This window comes from Phascolarctos cinereus, unplaced genomic scaffold, assembly GCF_003287225.1.
Source record: "Phascolarctos cinereus isolate Bilbo 61053 unplaced genomic scaffold, phaCin_HiC Scaffold_1;HRSCAF=81, whole genome shotgun sequence".
Lineage (NCBI taxonomy): Eukaryota > Metazoa > Chordata > Mammalia > Diprotodontia > Phascolarctidae > Phascolarctos > Phascolarctos cinereus.
Window position 1 is genome coordinate 40,441,614 of NW_027555514.1, and position 13,990 is coordinate 40,455,603.

Genomic DNA, 13,990 nt, shown 5'->3' on the forward strand with positions numbered 1-13,990 from the left:
CAGAAGAAGAAATCAAAGCTATCTATAGTCATGAAAAAGTGCTCTAAATTACTATTAATTAAAGAAATGTAATTAAAACGGCTCTGTAGTACCACCTCACACTTATTGGAAATGACAAATACTGGAGGGGATGGAGGAAAAATAGATACACTAATGAACTGGTGGTAGAAGAGCTGTAAACTTGTCTGAACCATTCTGGAGAAAAATTTGGAACTATTCTCATAGGGCTATAAAATTGTGCATACCCTTTGACCTAGCAATATCACTTCTCATTATGTACCCTAAAGAGATAAAAGAGAAGGAAAAAGAACCTGTGTGTACAAAAATATTTATAACAGCTCTTTTTTTTGTGGTAGCAAAAAGAATTGGCAATAGAAGGGGATGCTTATCAGTTGGGAAATAGCTGAACAAATTGTGGCATGTGATTATGGTGGAGTACTACTGTACTATAAGAAATGATGAGATGGATGGTTTCAGAAAAATATGGCAAGACCTGTGTGAACTAATGCAAAGTGAAGTGAGAAGAACCAGGAGATCATTGTGCATAGTAGCAGTAATGTTATAATGATGACCAGCTATGAAAGACTTGGCTACTGTGATCAATACAATAATCCAATACAATTCCAAGGGACTCATAATGAAAAAAGAGAACTGATGAACTCTCAGTGCAAATTGAAGTACAATTTTCTCTATTTTTCTTGCTTTTAAAAAAATGGCTGATATGGAAATATATTTTACATGATTTTGCGTGTGTAATTGATATCGTATTGCTTGCCTTCTCAGTAGGTGTAGGAGGGGGTGAGGGGGGAGAAAGAATTTGGAACTCAGATTTTATAAAGAAAAGAATGCTCAAAAGTCAATAATAAATTTTTTTAGGAAATTAACTCAGTTTCTATGAACTTGCTGTTTAAAGCTAGGTCATAGGCTGGGATTTGGGTGTGGTAGAACTTGGTTGCTGCTGTAGCCAGGATATTTGTCTGCAAACTTTGTAACTTGCATCCAGGCTACAAAGAAAATAAAAACTTTTTATACCCAGAACTTAGAGACTTAAGCAGATCATGAGTTAGACTCAGTAGCTCTCTCATGTTGTGTGGAGTATTTATGTGTAGGTTTCAACCCAGTGAAGCCTCACATCTCTTAAGGCAGCCTTTGTACCAGCTTAACTAAGTGTGACCCTTGGCTTTCAAACATAAGCACACAAGGCCTAAGAGGAAAGCTTAAAGCATTCTCCCTGCAGAAGTTGCTGAGTCTTTGCTGACGCTAACGTCAAGGGAACCTGCCTTTGTTCCTCTAGTCAACTCTGTGTCAGGCATTGATGGGAATAGAATTCAAATCAGAAAGAAAGTGAGAAACATAATAGCGTCTGAGTCTAAAAGAACTAGAATCAATTCTAAGAAACCATCTGGTTCCTAGAAATTTCTACTTTCTCATTATTACTTTCTTTGCCCTTGATCTTTCAGAGTATCCCACGAGTGGCATCTCTTGGAGTAGAGTGTGTCAGTTCATTTGCAGTGGATTTCTGGCTACAGACCCACTTATTTCAGGCAGGAATTTTGTGGCATTTACTTGGATATCTGTTTAATTATGATTATACTCTAGAAGAGAGCGGCATTCAGAAAAATGAAGAGACAAATCAGCAGGTAATTTATCATGCTCATTGGAATATTGAATTTGTACTTTAACCACTACAGTAAAACTCTGGAAACCATACAGGATCAGTCATTTTATATAGCTTTCCAGAACCAAAAACTTTTGTTAAGTATTTTTGATAGAATACATTTTAGGAAGATTTTAGGCATTTTTTTACATTCAATAATTCTTTATTTTCTTTTAATTTTTTTCAGTGAATAAAAATCCGTTTTTCTCTCCCCATTCCCACATTTAAAAAAAAGGAACTGAGACATTTTTTGGATGTGGCCAGTGTGGGAATTTGTTTTGCTTTACTGTATGTGTTTGTAACAGGGGTTTTGTTTTTCTTGCTTTCTCAATGGGCGGTGGGTAGGGTGGTTGGGAAGAATGGGGAGGATAAAAGGTGGACCTGATGTCTCAGTTTCCCCTCTGAATCTGTAACCTTTGTAACTGGAAGGGGGTGGTCCGCTTCATCTTGAGTTAAAAGTGTGTTTTCTTGATTTAGGATCATTATTGTAAAGATAAATTACTGTACCTGTGATATAATAATACAGTGATACTTTTCAAGACCTGTTGACAGGTGTGGAGCTATTTCCTTTATAGCAAATGTCACTGGGATGCTGTATTCTTTAGTTTGTATCTTTATTTTAGATGTCTTCTCTGTCGGTATCACCATTGCTTTCAAGATATTTGTAGCCAACCCTATATCCCAGCATCTGATTTGTTACTTCTAATTTCCTTTGGTCATGGAAAATGGAATAGCCAAGCTTATTAAAATTATATATATATAAAGGAACAGCAAATAGGTCAGATGAAAACAAAAGTTTCATTTATAAGCAGAGCACATAAGTTTTAGTGCATTCACTTTGACATGTTTGAATTGCTCAGTTGCTTTTAACTGTGTACTTCAACCTGAGTCTTCTGTTTTAAGGGTGTCTCTTCTGCCATCGTGCCAGACGTCCTCATGTACACACACACACTTACATGCTTGATTGGTGTACAGTATGAATGTGCATATAAGTATGTCAACTCTCTTTTCACAACAGGAAGTAGCCAATAGTCTTGCCAAGCTAAGCCTCCTCGCTCTCAGTCGCCTTGGTGGGTATTTGCCTGATGAACAGTCTACTCCAGAAAATCCAACAATAAGGAAAAGTTTGACTGGTTTATTAACACCATATGTTGCTAGAAAACTTGCTGTAATTGGCCCTGCTGAGGTATGTAAGTCTTGGATTATTCATGAGTCCAGTATGTTATAATAATTAGTCCGTATTAAAATAATTTTAGAGAATTAGTCTGGGCATCAATGAGATCATTTGAGATGTTGTGGCAAAAGAACAGAACCATACTGATTTGCTTTAGGAAACATGGAAGAGTAACAAGGTAGACGTTTTTGTTGGCTGGTGATCTCAGTTGGCTGCTCCGTGGTGTTGAGGAAGCCAAGGATGCATCTCCACTCTCTGTTGGGCTAGGGACTGTAACATTTCATAGCTGTAGGCTGTTCCTTTGCCTTACCCAGTTAAAAATCACAAGGCTTTTAGTAAGTGTGTTTTGAGGGGAGGGAAGAGAAAGAGAAAGGTCTACCTTCTCTTCCCCCCCCAAAAAAAAATCCTGTGCTTTAGTATAGTGGAAAAAGCACAAGAATCAAAAAAGATGGATCCTACTCCTAGTAGTAGAGGAGAAAGAGTGTTTTGGTTGGACTAGTACTCTTGGACTCAGGAGATATGAGGAATTTTGTTCCTAGCTCTCATTTAATTGTTAAATAATTTTTGGCAAACCACTTCATCTCACTTTGCTTCAATTTGCTTGTCGATGAAATGGGGATAGAACTCTCCCTGGCTACCTCATGCCTTGTGAGGAAATATTTGTAAACCTTTAAAAGCACTTTTCATAGAAAAGTTTGGATTCACTACAGCTATAGATAATTGTAATAGCATATTAGCAGAGCAAAATAGTTATTTTTCAATATATTTTTAGTAATTGCTTTTATTGTAAACAATTTGCCTCCAGTACTTTAAAAGAAAACTATTTTGCCAGTTACATTAAACTGCAGATTTATGAGGGTAAACTTGAATTATTAGCCACATTACATTGGGCAAATCAGTTAACCTCTTTAGGGATGCTTTTTACTTTTGGATGAAAATAAATGGCCTCTGAGGTTTCTTCCATTTCTCAGAGTCTGTGATTACTCTCTCAGCTTTCTTTAAGAAAGTAAGCGCGCCTGATTTCATGATAAGGGTGCACAGGCTGGGGAGAGGGACCCAGTGTGTTATTTCACTCAGCTGGGAAGTTTGGGGATGAAGGGTCCTGCTAGTGAAGGGCAGCACCTTCTCTGTCACTTAAAGAGCTGCCTGGGGCCACTGGGAACTTAAGAGATCCAGACCTTATGGCAAGATATGGACCTGGGCCTTTCTTCAAATCCAGTTCTTCAAAAAATACTTTGTGTTTTTTAACTTAAATAAAAAAAAACTTAAACAATGATGACATTCACTTTTCATTGTTTCTTTTAATCTAAAGTGACCTTTTTAATGCTGTTTGGACAAAATGTATAATAGGCAATTTGTAGCTTGCGTTTGCTTTTCTTCCATTTTTGTGATATCAGTGTTTCCCCCATGCCTTCCTTACGGAGAGGCAATATGCTGTCCTGGACAGAATACTGTTCTTGGTCTTAAAATTCTGGGTTTGCATCTGGCTCTGTGATCTTGACAGGTCATTTCACCTTTCTAGGTCTGTTTTCTCACCTCTGAAATAAAGTTAACAGCACCTAATTCACAGACCCATTTGAGGTTACAAATTAGTATGTTACCAGTAATATTATTGTGGACAGTTTTCACATTCAGATTGCTGTTTAACAACATTTTAAACACCTTTAGGTAAACGGAAATACTTGCCGTCATTTCTCTGGGTTTAATTTGAGAGATGGGGTATATTTCTCAAACAGTTGTTATATTCAGTATTCTGTATTCTAAAGTGGTGGACAAGCAGAACTGTTTTTTTTTCTCTTAAGGTCAGATGGTAAGATTAGAGGGCATGTCCAGATAAAATGAGAGTAAATAGCGAGAGCCAAATACTGGAATCTCTAATTTTCTGCGTGTAGATTTTTCCAAATAAGACATCTTTTAGCCTTAAATCAGAGCTTGGCTTTGAGACCTGGGTTCTGTGATAAATGAAGAGGTATGTTTATTTCTTTAAAAATTATATTTTAAGAAGTGAATTATTTTTGTTTCCTAGATTCTGAAGATGCTTAATAGCAACACAGAGAGTCCCTATTTAATTTGGAATAATTCAACAAGAGCAGAACTACTTGAATTTCTGGAATCTCAACAGGAAAGCATGATTAAAAAAGTATGTTATCTTTTACAAAATCATGGGCAAAATGTCCATTTTGGAAGGAATAATCTATAATGACCTGTTGTTAATAGTATAAATCAACTGCTTCAGTGATTCCTTCAGTTCTGGTAGGATTGTTCTTAACTCCAATTAGACTTCCAGAGGGAACACAGAGATGCGAATCTTTCTACTACTTGGAATATGCCCCTTTTAAGGAGAATTTTCCTCGTAGTGATAACTGAAGTTTATACTTTTTAATTTTTCATGCTGCTTAGATTTGTTATACTCCATATTCAGTCATATGTACAGTTTTCAGTTTCCTTTCCCAGCAAACCAAAATTGTTCCTTGGTGTTGAAAACTAAATGTTTAGTTTCTCTTCACGTGCTCCCCTCCTTTGGGAGAGCCATTATTTCAAGGATTTCTCATTTCATCAGTGTCATCTCCACTAATGGTTAGCATAAGCATTCTGAGCCTTAGTAAATGCTCTTTGTATGTTGCTATGGCCGGCTGTCAGGTGATAATCACCCCCTGATCCCGCTAGAGCCAGATCTTCAGACAACTTTATCAGGTTTTTACCTTTTGGTGGGACAGCTGGAGCTGATAGTTGGCTGTCATAGCCAGAGTCATCTGCATACTTCAGTGAAGCTTCAGAGTACAGCTTGTAATAGAGGATACAAGGAAGAAGACTACTAAATCTGGAAATATGTAAAAGCTGGGCAGTAAGAGAGAGGAAAAATAACCAAAGGCACACATCATCTCTTAGTGATAAGCTATGAAATAGGGCATAGCCAGTGTTTTACCATTTTAAGTCCTTTGTCATGTTCAACTTAAATAGTGTTGTTACAGTTTAATTTTATTCTTCATGTCCTGTTGCTTGTCCTTTTACCTCAGTGAAAATTGAAATGGCAATTATTTATTTTATCTTTCTTCATCAGAATTAATGAGCCTACATTTTAACCCTTTCATATTTTTTTCCTTATTATACTCTGTTCAGATTGGTAACAACCATGCCACTCTAACCTTCACCAGACTTAATGTATGTTGAACAGAATAACAAGAATATAATATAGGCAGCCTCCACCTAACCTAAATGCTTTACCTACAAACAGCACCTTGGAATAACCAGTGGCATTAGGAACTCCAATCATCCACTTCAAATTTCTCACCTCCCTTCCTATCCCTTCCCTGGCCATTATCTTCAACTCACTTCAACTCAGTATATGTGTACTGAGGGGATAAAGCTGTCCCTGCCTTCATAGATCTTACTTTCTCTGAGGATTACAACATACATACATATAGGTATGGGCTAGATAGTTTGAGAAGAGGTAAAGCACTGACATTAAGAAGATCAGGAAATCCTTCATGGCCAAGGTGGCGCGTGGGCAAACCTTGAAGAAATCATGCAAATAAGGCTTCTCAGAGATGGTGATGAGGACAAGTATATTTGAAACATGGGAAGTGACTCATGGAATATTTAGTTCTGAGAACAAATAATAGAACATTTTGATAGGAACGTAGAGTTGGTGGAGCAGAAGGATGTGAAAGAAGTCTGGCAAGGTGGGAGTGAGGCTGACTGAGGAATGTGTATGTTAGCCTGGCGTCAGGAGGGAGCTACTGAACGGTTTTCATCCAGAAAGTGGCACAGTCATTGCCTTAGGAAGATTATTTTGGCAACTGTGTGGAAGTTGGGTTGGAAATGTGAAGGCCTGGAAGCAGGGAGGCAATTTGGTTATGAGTGCCTAAACTAGAGTAGTAGCCAGGTGAGTGAAGAAAAGAGGATGATTGTGAGAGATGTCGTGGAGGAATCAGCAGACTTGGCAACTGGTGCCATATGGTGAGGGAGGGAGAGTTGTAGAAAGTTGAGAGAGTTAAGGCTAACTGTAAAGGTGTGAGCCTGGGTGACTGGGAGGGCCATGGTTTAATCAATAGCAAAAGAGAGGTGTAGGGAAAGGTTCAGTTTGGGGCATGTCGAGTATGAGATATCAATGGGGCATTCAGGTGGATGTTGTTCAGCAGGCATGTGGTGATGTGTAACTGTAGTTCAGGAGAGAATAAGTTGCATATCTAGATTTGGGGATTATCTATATAATGGGAAGATTGGGAATACCAAAAAAAGAAAAGAGAACAAAGAGGTCCTAAGACTGCTTTCACCTGGCCCCACCAAATTCCTCTGAAATGTGTTCATTTTTCTATGTTGAATCACATTCTTCCAGGAGAGAAGCAAAGATAAATTATCTACTTAATTAGAATTTCTCATCTAGTAGGGTGTGATCTTTGACAGCAGTACCAGTGGTAGTAAACATCCCTTGGCTACATCTCTTGTCTTTAAACCCGAGTTGACTACTATTGACCTGATCCCATCTACTTATACCACCAAGAGCCCCTATCAAGGTTTTTTATTGAGTGCCCCCATCTTAGCTTCTGCGGCCATAGCATTCTATGAATTAACAGACATAACAGCTTGAATGTAGTTTTCTTTTGAATCTACCTTCAGTCCTTTGGTGTGTAAAGGCCTCCCGTATTATGTCTATATGTAGAATACTATGGAGTTTCAGTGGAAAAAAAAATCACTCAGTAGGAACAGAATGAGCCTTCAGACAGTCCCAGTGTATCACAAGTTATTATTGTAGAATAAAAGCACCTTTTGAACAGGTTCTTTAATGTTCTCATTTCAACTGATTGGAAGTCTAACTAAAAATATAGAACATGTATGTGTGATCATAACTAAAAAGCATTTTACTTTTCAAAGGGTGATTGTGACAAAACTTATGGATCAGAATTTGTCTACAGTGATCATGCCAAAGAACTAATTGTGGGAGAAATTTTTGTCAGGGTATACAATGAAATCCCTACTTTCCAACTAGAGGTGAGTTTTCTGTACAAAGAGCTATATTTGAGTTCCTTTCAATGACAGAACGTTTATTATAGAATCAGTTTGTTTCGATAAGCAGACATAATCTGAACAGTAAAATAACAGTACATTGCCACAAATCTTACACTCATTCCTATTCCTGTAGCACTAATACCTTATGGGAGATGGGGGTAGAGAGATAGGGTGACAGAGATTGGAGATACATACATACATACATACATACACACACACACACATGTATTATACATATATGTGTGTATTTATTTGTTTGTTTGCCAAATTCTCTAGTCTACATGATAGTGAGAAAGCTAGGTAAGTCCCACAAAGGGGATAATTTTCTTTCCTGTGTTTTGTGTATAGTATCTCTATGTAGTGTATACACATAGGTAAACATAGCCCCACCAAATGGCTCCATTTGAGAATTCAAGTGGAGCTGGAAGCTTGCAATGACCCTGGTGTTTGTTCAGCCCTTGGACCACACCCTGGTTTACACAACTTGTCTGATCTGGCATCTTCCTAGCTAGCGGGCATGTTACCCATCAGTGATTTCCTTTTTTGATTTAGCAGTTGGTAATGCCAACTCAAGAAGAGATTTCCCCAAAATTGATGAGGTGGTGGAATGAATATAGAATTACCATTTAGGTCTCTAATCTCTGAAGAGACCTAAGAAATATTTTTCTTTCCTCCATACTTGGAAACATACTCTTTGGGGGGGGGCAAGAATTGAGGCTTTGTTATATATGTCATTAGAAGAAAACAAATAATTTTACAGCAATACAAGATATATAAATTATGGAGAACATTTAAATGCCTATTAAATGTAATAACCAGTTGCCCTGTTTTGAAATATTACATACTTTTGAATATTGATGTAAAGTATACCTAAAATTTTAATGTTTAATTTTTTTATTTAGCTTCCAAAAGCATTTGCTGCAAGTCTTTTGGATTATATAGGCTCCCAAGCCCAGTACCTCCACACTTTCATGGCTCTCACACACACTGCAAAAGTGGAATCAGAGCAACATGGAGATCGGTTACCAAGAGTTGAAATGGCTTTGGAGGCTCTGAGAAATGTTATAAAACACAACCCAGGTATGTAGATAGTATTTAGTAATTAATAAATGCTTCTATAGCTCTAAAAAGCTGGTCTCTGACTGTATGGACTCTATAGATTTACCACAGGAAAAAGAAAATTGGAGGCATTCACCTCATGACTTGGTTACATATACAGAGTGGGTGGTAGGCTACAGTAGATCCCCTCCTTGAGAGTTGGGGGAAGGAAATATCTGTGTCTTCTGAAATTTATGCTGCATTGTAAGGAACAGTAAAATGAATTAAAATGGTTACAACAAATCAAACTGAGAACATAAAAAGGTATATCAGATAAAGTAGCTGCTAAAGGTAATAATACTTTAAATTATTTGCAATTTGTGAGTTCCTTAAGGACAGAAGCTACCTTATTCATTTTTATATCCCTAACAGTGTCTCACACAGAATAGGTACTGGGGGTATTTGTTGAATAAGTGACCTTGCAAGCTCTATGGTTGAAAACCCTAGAAAGAAGATTTCAATTCCCTATAGAGCTGTAAGAGAAGATACAGTACTCCAGAACAGGGTTGTCAAACTGTGACCTGTGAGCCGAACATGGCCCACTGTCTGTGTACAGCCCGTGAGCTAACAATGTCTTTTACATTTTGTAACATGTAAAAAAAAAAGTATGGGTGGCGGGCCAGATTTGACACATGGACCACAGTTTTGCCAACACTTGCCCCAGAACAGTATGCTCTTGACTGGCAGGTCAGTAATGTAAATAGCTTTAAAAGCTTTTTTCTCCCAGCCCTGACATGGATTTGGCGTGCAGTGTCATATGTAAAGGCTTAAATTGCACAGATTCAGTTCAGTGTCATTCAAGTTTATACACACCCACAAACGAGGGAAGATACCAGGGCAAGAGTTAGAATAAGGAGTCCATTCCAGGTATAGGGGTAAGCATGAGCTAGAGGGCAGCAAGGGGACAGCTTGGCTAGAACTTGAGAGTCTGGAAAAGAAATCTCTTGTAATAACTCTAACGAGGTACACTGAAACTAGATATAAGGGCCAGAGTATTCATTTTTGGAGAGCTACTAAAGGTTTGAACCGGAAGAGTAACGTGGGGGTACGTTTGGAAGATTTCATAGGCGTTGATCAGAACCAGTAATTGCAGAGAGGGTGAATGAGACAGGAAGACCACACCAGTGAAATCACAGGTTCAGATCATAGCCGTGTCAATTTAAAAATAACTTTATTATAGTCAGTCTTAAAGCCTAGCACAAGGCCTTCAAGAGGGCCCTTTATAGATTTAAAAAAAAATGAAAACCAAAGGTGTAAAATGAGTAGTCTTAAACTTTAGAACTTGTAAGTTCCACAGTTGGCCATTGTGTGGCAAAACAGAAAGGAATCATTAGGTTGTAAACTTATAAATTCAGTGGCCTGCTACATATAACTTATGATAGCAATTTCATAGGATATAAAACATACTACTACTTAGTTATTCAAAGGATTATGGAATGCTTACTCTGTATAAATTTTGTTGCTATACATTAGTTATTATGATACCTTTTCTACTTATGTTCTAAAGATTACTAATGTCCAAAGTAATGTCTGAATCTCTCAAAACACTGGAGTTTAATTCAGATCCAAATGGAAGTCTCTTAGGGCTGCCAAGAAGAAAGGCCACTTAATAATAGATAGGGGAAGACCTAGAACCCACACCTTAAATTTTGAACTAAATTTGAGCTAAATCATAGATTAAGAACTGAAAGGGACTTAAAAGATCAGTGTGGTCTAACTCCCTCATTTTAAACTTGAGAAATTCAGACCCAGGGATTCTTAGTGCCTTGCTCATGGCCAGTCTTTGGCATAAGTGCCAGAGGTGCTGTTTGAAGGAATGTCCTGTGACAGAGCCAATGTGAATCAGGGTTTCATTTGGCAGAGATAGCTACCTTGTTTCTAAGTAAGATGGAAAAGAGAAGCAAAAGCTCAGAAAACCGGTCATCACCAGTGGATTAAATTTTTCTCTTAAGCTTAAGCATTTCATCTGTGGCCAGAAGTATGTTTCATTTAGTTTATATCACAGTTAAGATAGTACTTAAGAAACTTAAAATTGTAGGACACAGCAGTGTGCTTTTTTAAAAGCAGTCTTTAATTCAGGGAATGCCTTCAGGTGTGAATAAAAATATTCTTTTTTCTACAGGCTCAGAGTGTGAATGTGTTGGTCATTTTAAATTGATATTTTCTCTTCTCCGTGTCCATGGAGCTGGTCAAGTGCAGCAGCTGGCTTTAGAGGTAACATCTTTCCCAATTAATGCTGTGTGGAGTTGCTTCACATAAAAATTATTTACCCAAGTGTCCGTCTGCCATCATTTTTCTTTTAACTTACAGGGTAAAATTTCATTTGGAAACTTAAGTTCATACCAAAACAGTAGCGTCCTATAAAAAGGTAGTGGTTTTAAAAAAATAAAAACCCTCTATTCTGCTGCTTCATTCTGGAAGATATAACATGATTGAGTGGCAAAATCACTACCTCTGAAGTCAGGACATGGGTCCACATTTTGCTTCTTTCACTTGGCTGTCTCTGTGACCTTAGGCACATCATTGAACTTCTTTGGGCCTTAGTATTGTTGTTCAGTTGTTTCAGTCATGTCTGACTTTTCTTGGTAAAGATACTGGAGTGGTTTGCCATTTCCTCTCCAGCTCATTTTACAGATGAAGAACTGAGGCAAACAAAGTGAAGTGACTTGCCCAGTGTCATACGGCTAGAGTGTGTCTGGGGCTGGATTTTAACTCGACTTTTCCAGCCTCCAGGCCCAGCTGTCTCTTAGTGTCTGTGGGGCCTTAGTGTCCTCACCTCTAAAATGAGGGGCTTGGGAAAAGCAAACAAAATGGCTGCCTGGACAAGAGGCAGACAACCTAGTTCCTAGATACTTATTCCAGGAAAAGAGTTTTCACCAGACGGACTAGTGATTCAGAAATCCAAAGAGAAATGACAAGTGACTTTTCCCAGAGGCCAGCCAGAAACCCTAAGACAACAGGAGAGGGCTTCAGAAAAGGAGCTCCAGTACAGGTTAACCTCCCTGGGCTGCCAGGGATATGTGGCCTGTACAGCTTTGCACTGAGCCAGGCAGCAAAAGTTAAGGATCCCCTGAGGAAGACTGGGCGTGGGGGCCTTGGCAGCTCTGTCTCATAATTGTGGTGAGAGGAAAAGAAAACCACAATGGATGAAGGTATGGGAAATGAGTATCCCATAAGCCCCACCTTTACCTGAAATGGATGGATTAAGAAGAGTTGAATGAACACATACACACACACACACACACACACACACACACACACACACACACACACACACACACACACACACACACACGTTTAGTGTGGAAATACTTTAAACTCAACAGGGAAAAATCTGAGATACAGGTTTAGGGAGGAGAAGAGGTTGGGCAGGAGCATAATTGCCAGGGACAGAAGAGTCCAAGCAGAACACACATCCTGATTCTGAAGAAGGAAAGAAAAGGGGAAGAAAAGCACCACTCTTGGGGACCCTGGGGGGCTCTTTAGGGGTAGTTGGACACTGTCTGAACCAAAGGGGCACGTGAAGGCCATGGGCTGTTACTGTATCACAAGAGACTACCAAGGGGTGACCTTAGAGAATCCTGGGACGTTTGCAGTGAGGAGAACCTGGAGAGTAGTTTTTACCAGGACAGCAGTATCAGGAAGGAAAATAGCTTGGAAAGACTTGGGCTCTCTGGGCAATTCAGAGAAGTTCAGATGAAGCCTCTTACCCACCTTCTGGTAGAGTAGACAGGGGATATCTGTGGGAAGCAGGAAGAGACTTGCATTCTTAGATTTATTTGGTCACTGAGTTGATTTATTTTGATTGACTTTTTTTTTGAGAGTTTTTCCTCCTTTCTTTTAAAAATATGATGTATTTATTTATACCTTTTTTCCTTCCCTAAAAGCTAATAGTATGAAGTGAAGATTAGTGATTTCTCTGTTCCCTTGGTGTAGAAATGCACCATTTCATGTTTTAAGTACAGTACATGCATACATATGTGTGTGTGTGTGTGTGTGTATATATATATATATATACACACACACACACACACATATTTTTTTTTTAAATGAAGATGAGGAAACGGGGGAGGGGGGAGTGGAATTAAAGGTTTGGACTCTTTGGCTACTGAAGTCGCTTCTTCTACCTCTGCTGGGGTCTTGGTCCTAAGATATAACATGTTTCCCTAACTTAGGTCTTAAAATCCTAGATACAGAATCAGCTTTACAGTTGGTGTTGCAAAAGAGGCCATGTAGACCAAACCCATCATTTTCAGAAGAAGAAACAGGCCCTCGGAGGCTTTGTGACCTTCTCAGAGTTGCCTGAATAGCAATATGTCAGGATTTGAACCTAGTTCCTCTGACCCCAGAGTCAATGCTTTTATTAGTCAGTGATTGTTTGAACTACATTGCTTTTTGTTTCAGACTGTAAAGGACAAGCACCTAGCAATAATTTCATTTTCATTAGGTAAAGTTTATTATAGCTCTGCATCACTTACCAGGGTGATACTGATTCTTTGTTTTTGCCTTAAAATGCAGCAGTTTTCGTACTGTTAGCATACTGGTAACAAAATATTTCAGATAAATCACTGTATTTGAGGACGTTTTCATCTTTACTAACTCTTAATTATGACTTAGAAACAAAATGGACTCCACTTTGGTATACAGTACAAATACATATTTGATGGTATATTAAATATTCACAAATACTGTGACTTTGTTACTTATAATGAACAAATGAAAATCTTCTCTAAAAGTTAAATGCTTGTTATGTAAGCTTCACTTTCCCTGTTTTATTACTATATTTATTTGACCTTATTTCAGCCCCAAATTTTCTTCCCCAAACCAAAATGGGTGGCATATTAAAGTATTCTGTTGAAAACTGTAGTTTTTTATAATTTTTTCATAACATACTGAGTGTTTGATTCATTTTCAGGTTGTGAACATAGTGACATCTAATCAAGAGTGTGTCAACAATATTGCAGAATCAGTAGTGTTGTCCAATTTACTGGCCCTTCTGCATTCACTGCCATCAAGTGCGTATAGCCATTTATTAATTTTTTAAAATCAAA

At 38.2% G+C, this 13,990-nt stretch overlaps 1 protein-coding gene across 4 annotated transcripts in view; it reads left to right on the forward strand.

Annotated features, from left to right (window-relative positions):
- The window catches only part of DNAJC13 (DnaJ heat shock protein family (Hsp40) member C13), a 122,942-nt gene that overhangs the window by 85,392 nt on the left and 23,560 nt on the right, over nt 1–13,990 (forward strand). For all 4 annotated transcript variants that reach the window (XM_020987276.2, XM_020987277.2, XM_078151571.1 and 1 more), the window contains 7 exons: nt 1,461–1,640; nt 2,676–2,843; nt 4,858–4,971; nt 7,707–7,823; nt 8,744–8,921; nt 11,062–11,153; nt 13,855–13,954. In XM_020987276.2, the coding sequence (XP_020842935.1) occupies nt 1,461–1,640; nt 2,676–2,843; nt 4,858–4,971; nt 7,707–7,823; nt 8,744–8,921; nt 11,062–11,153; nt 13,855–13,954 (949 nt within the window). The remainder of the gene's footprint in view (nt 1–1,460; nt 1,641–2,675; nt 2,844–4,857; nt 4,972–7,706; nt 7,824–8,743; nt 8,922–11,061; nt 11,154–13,854; nt 13,955–13,990) is intronic.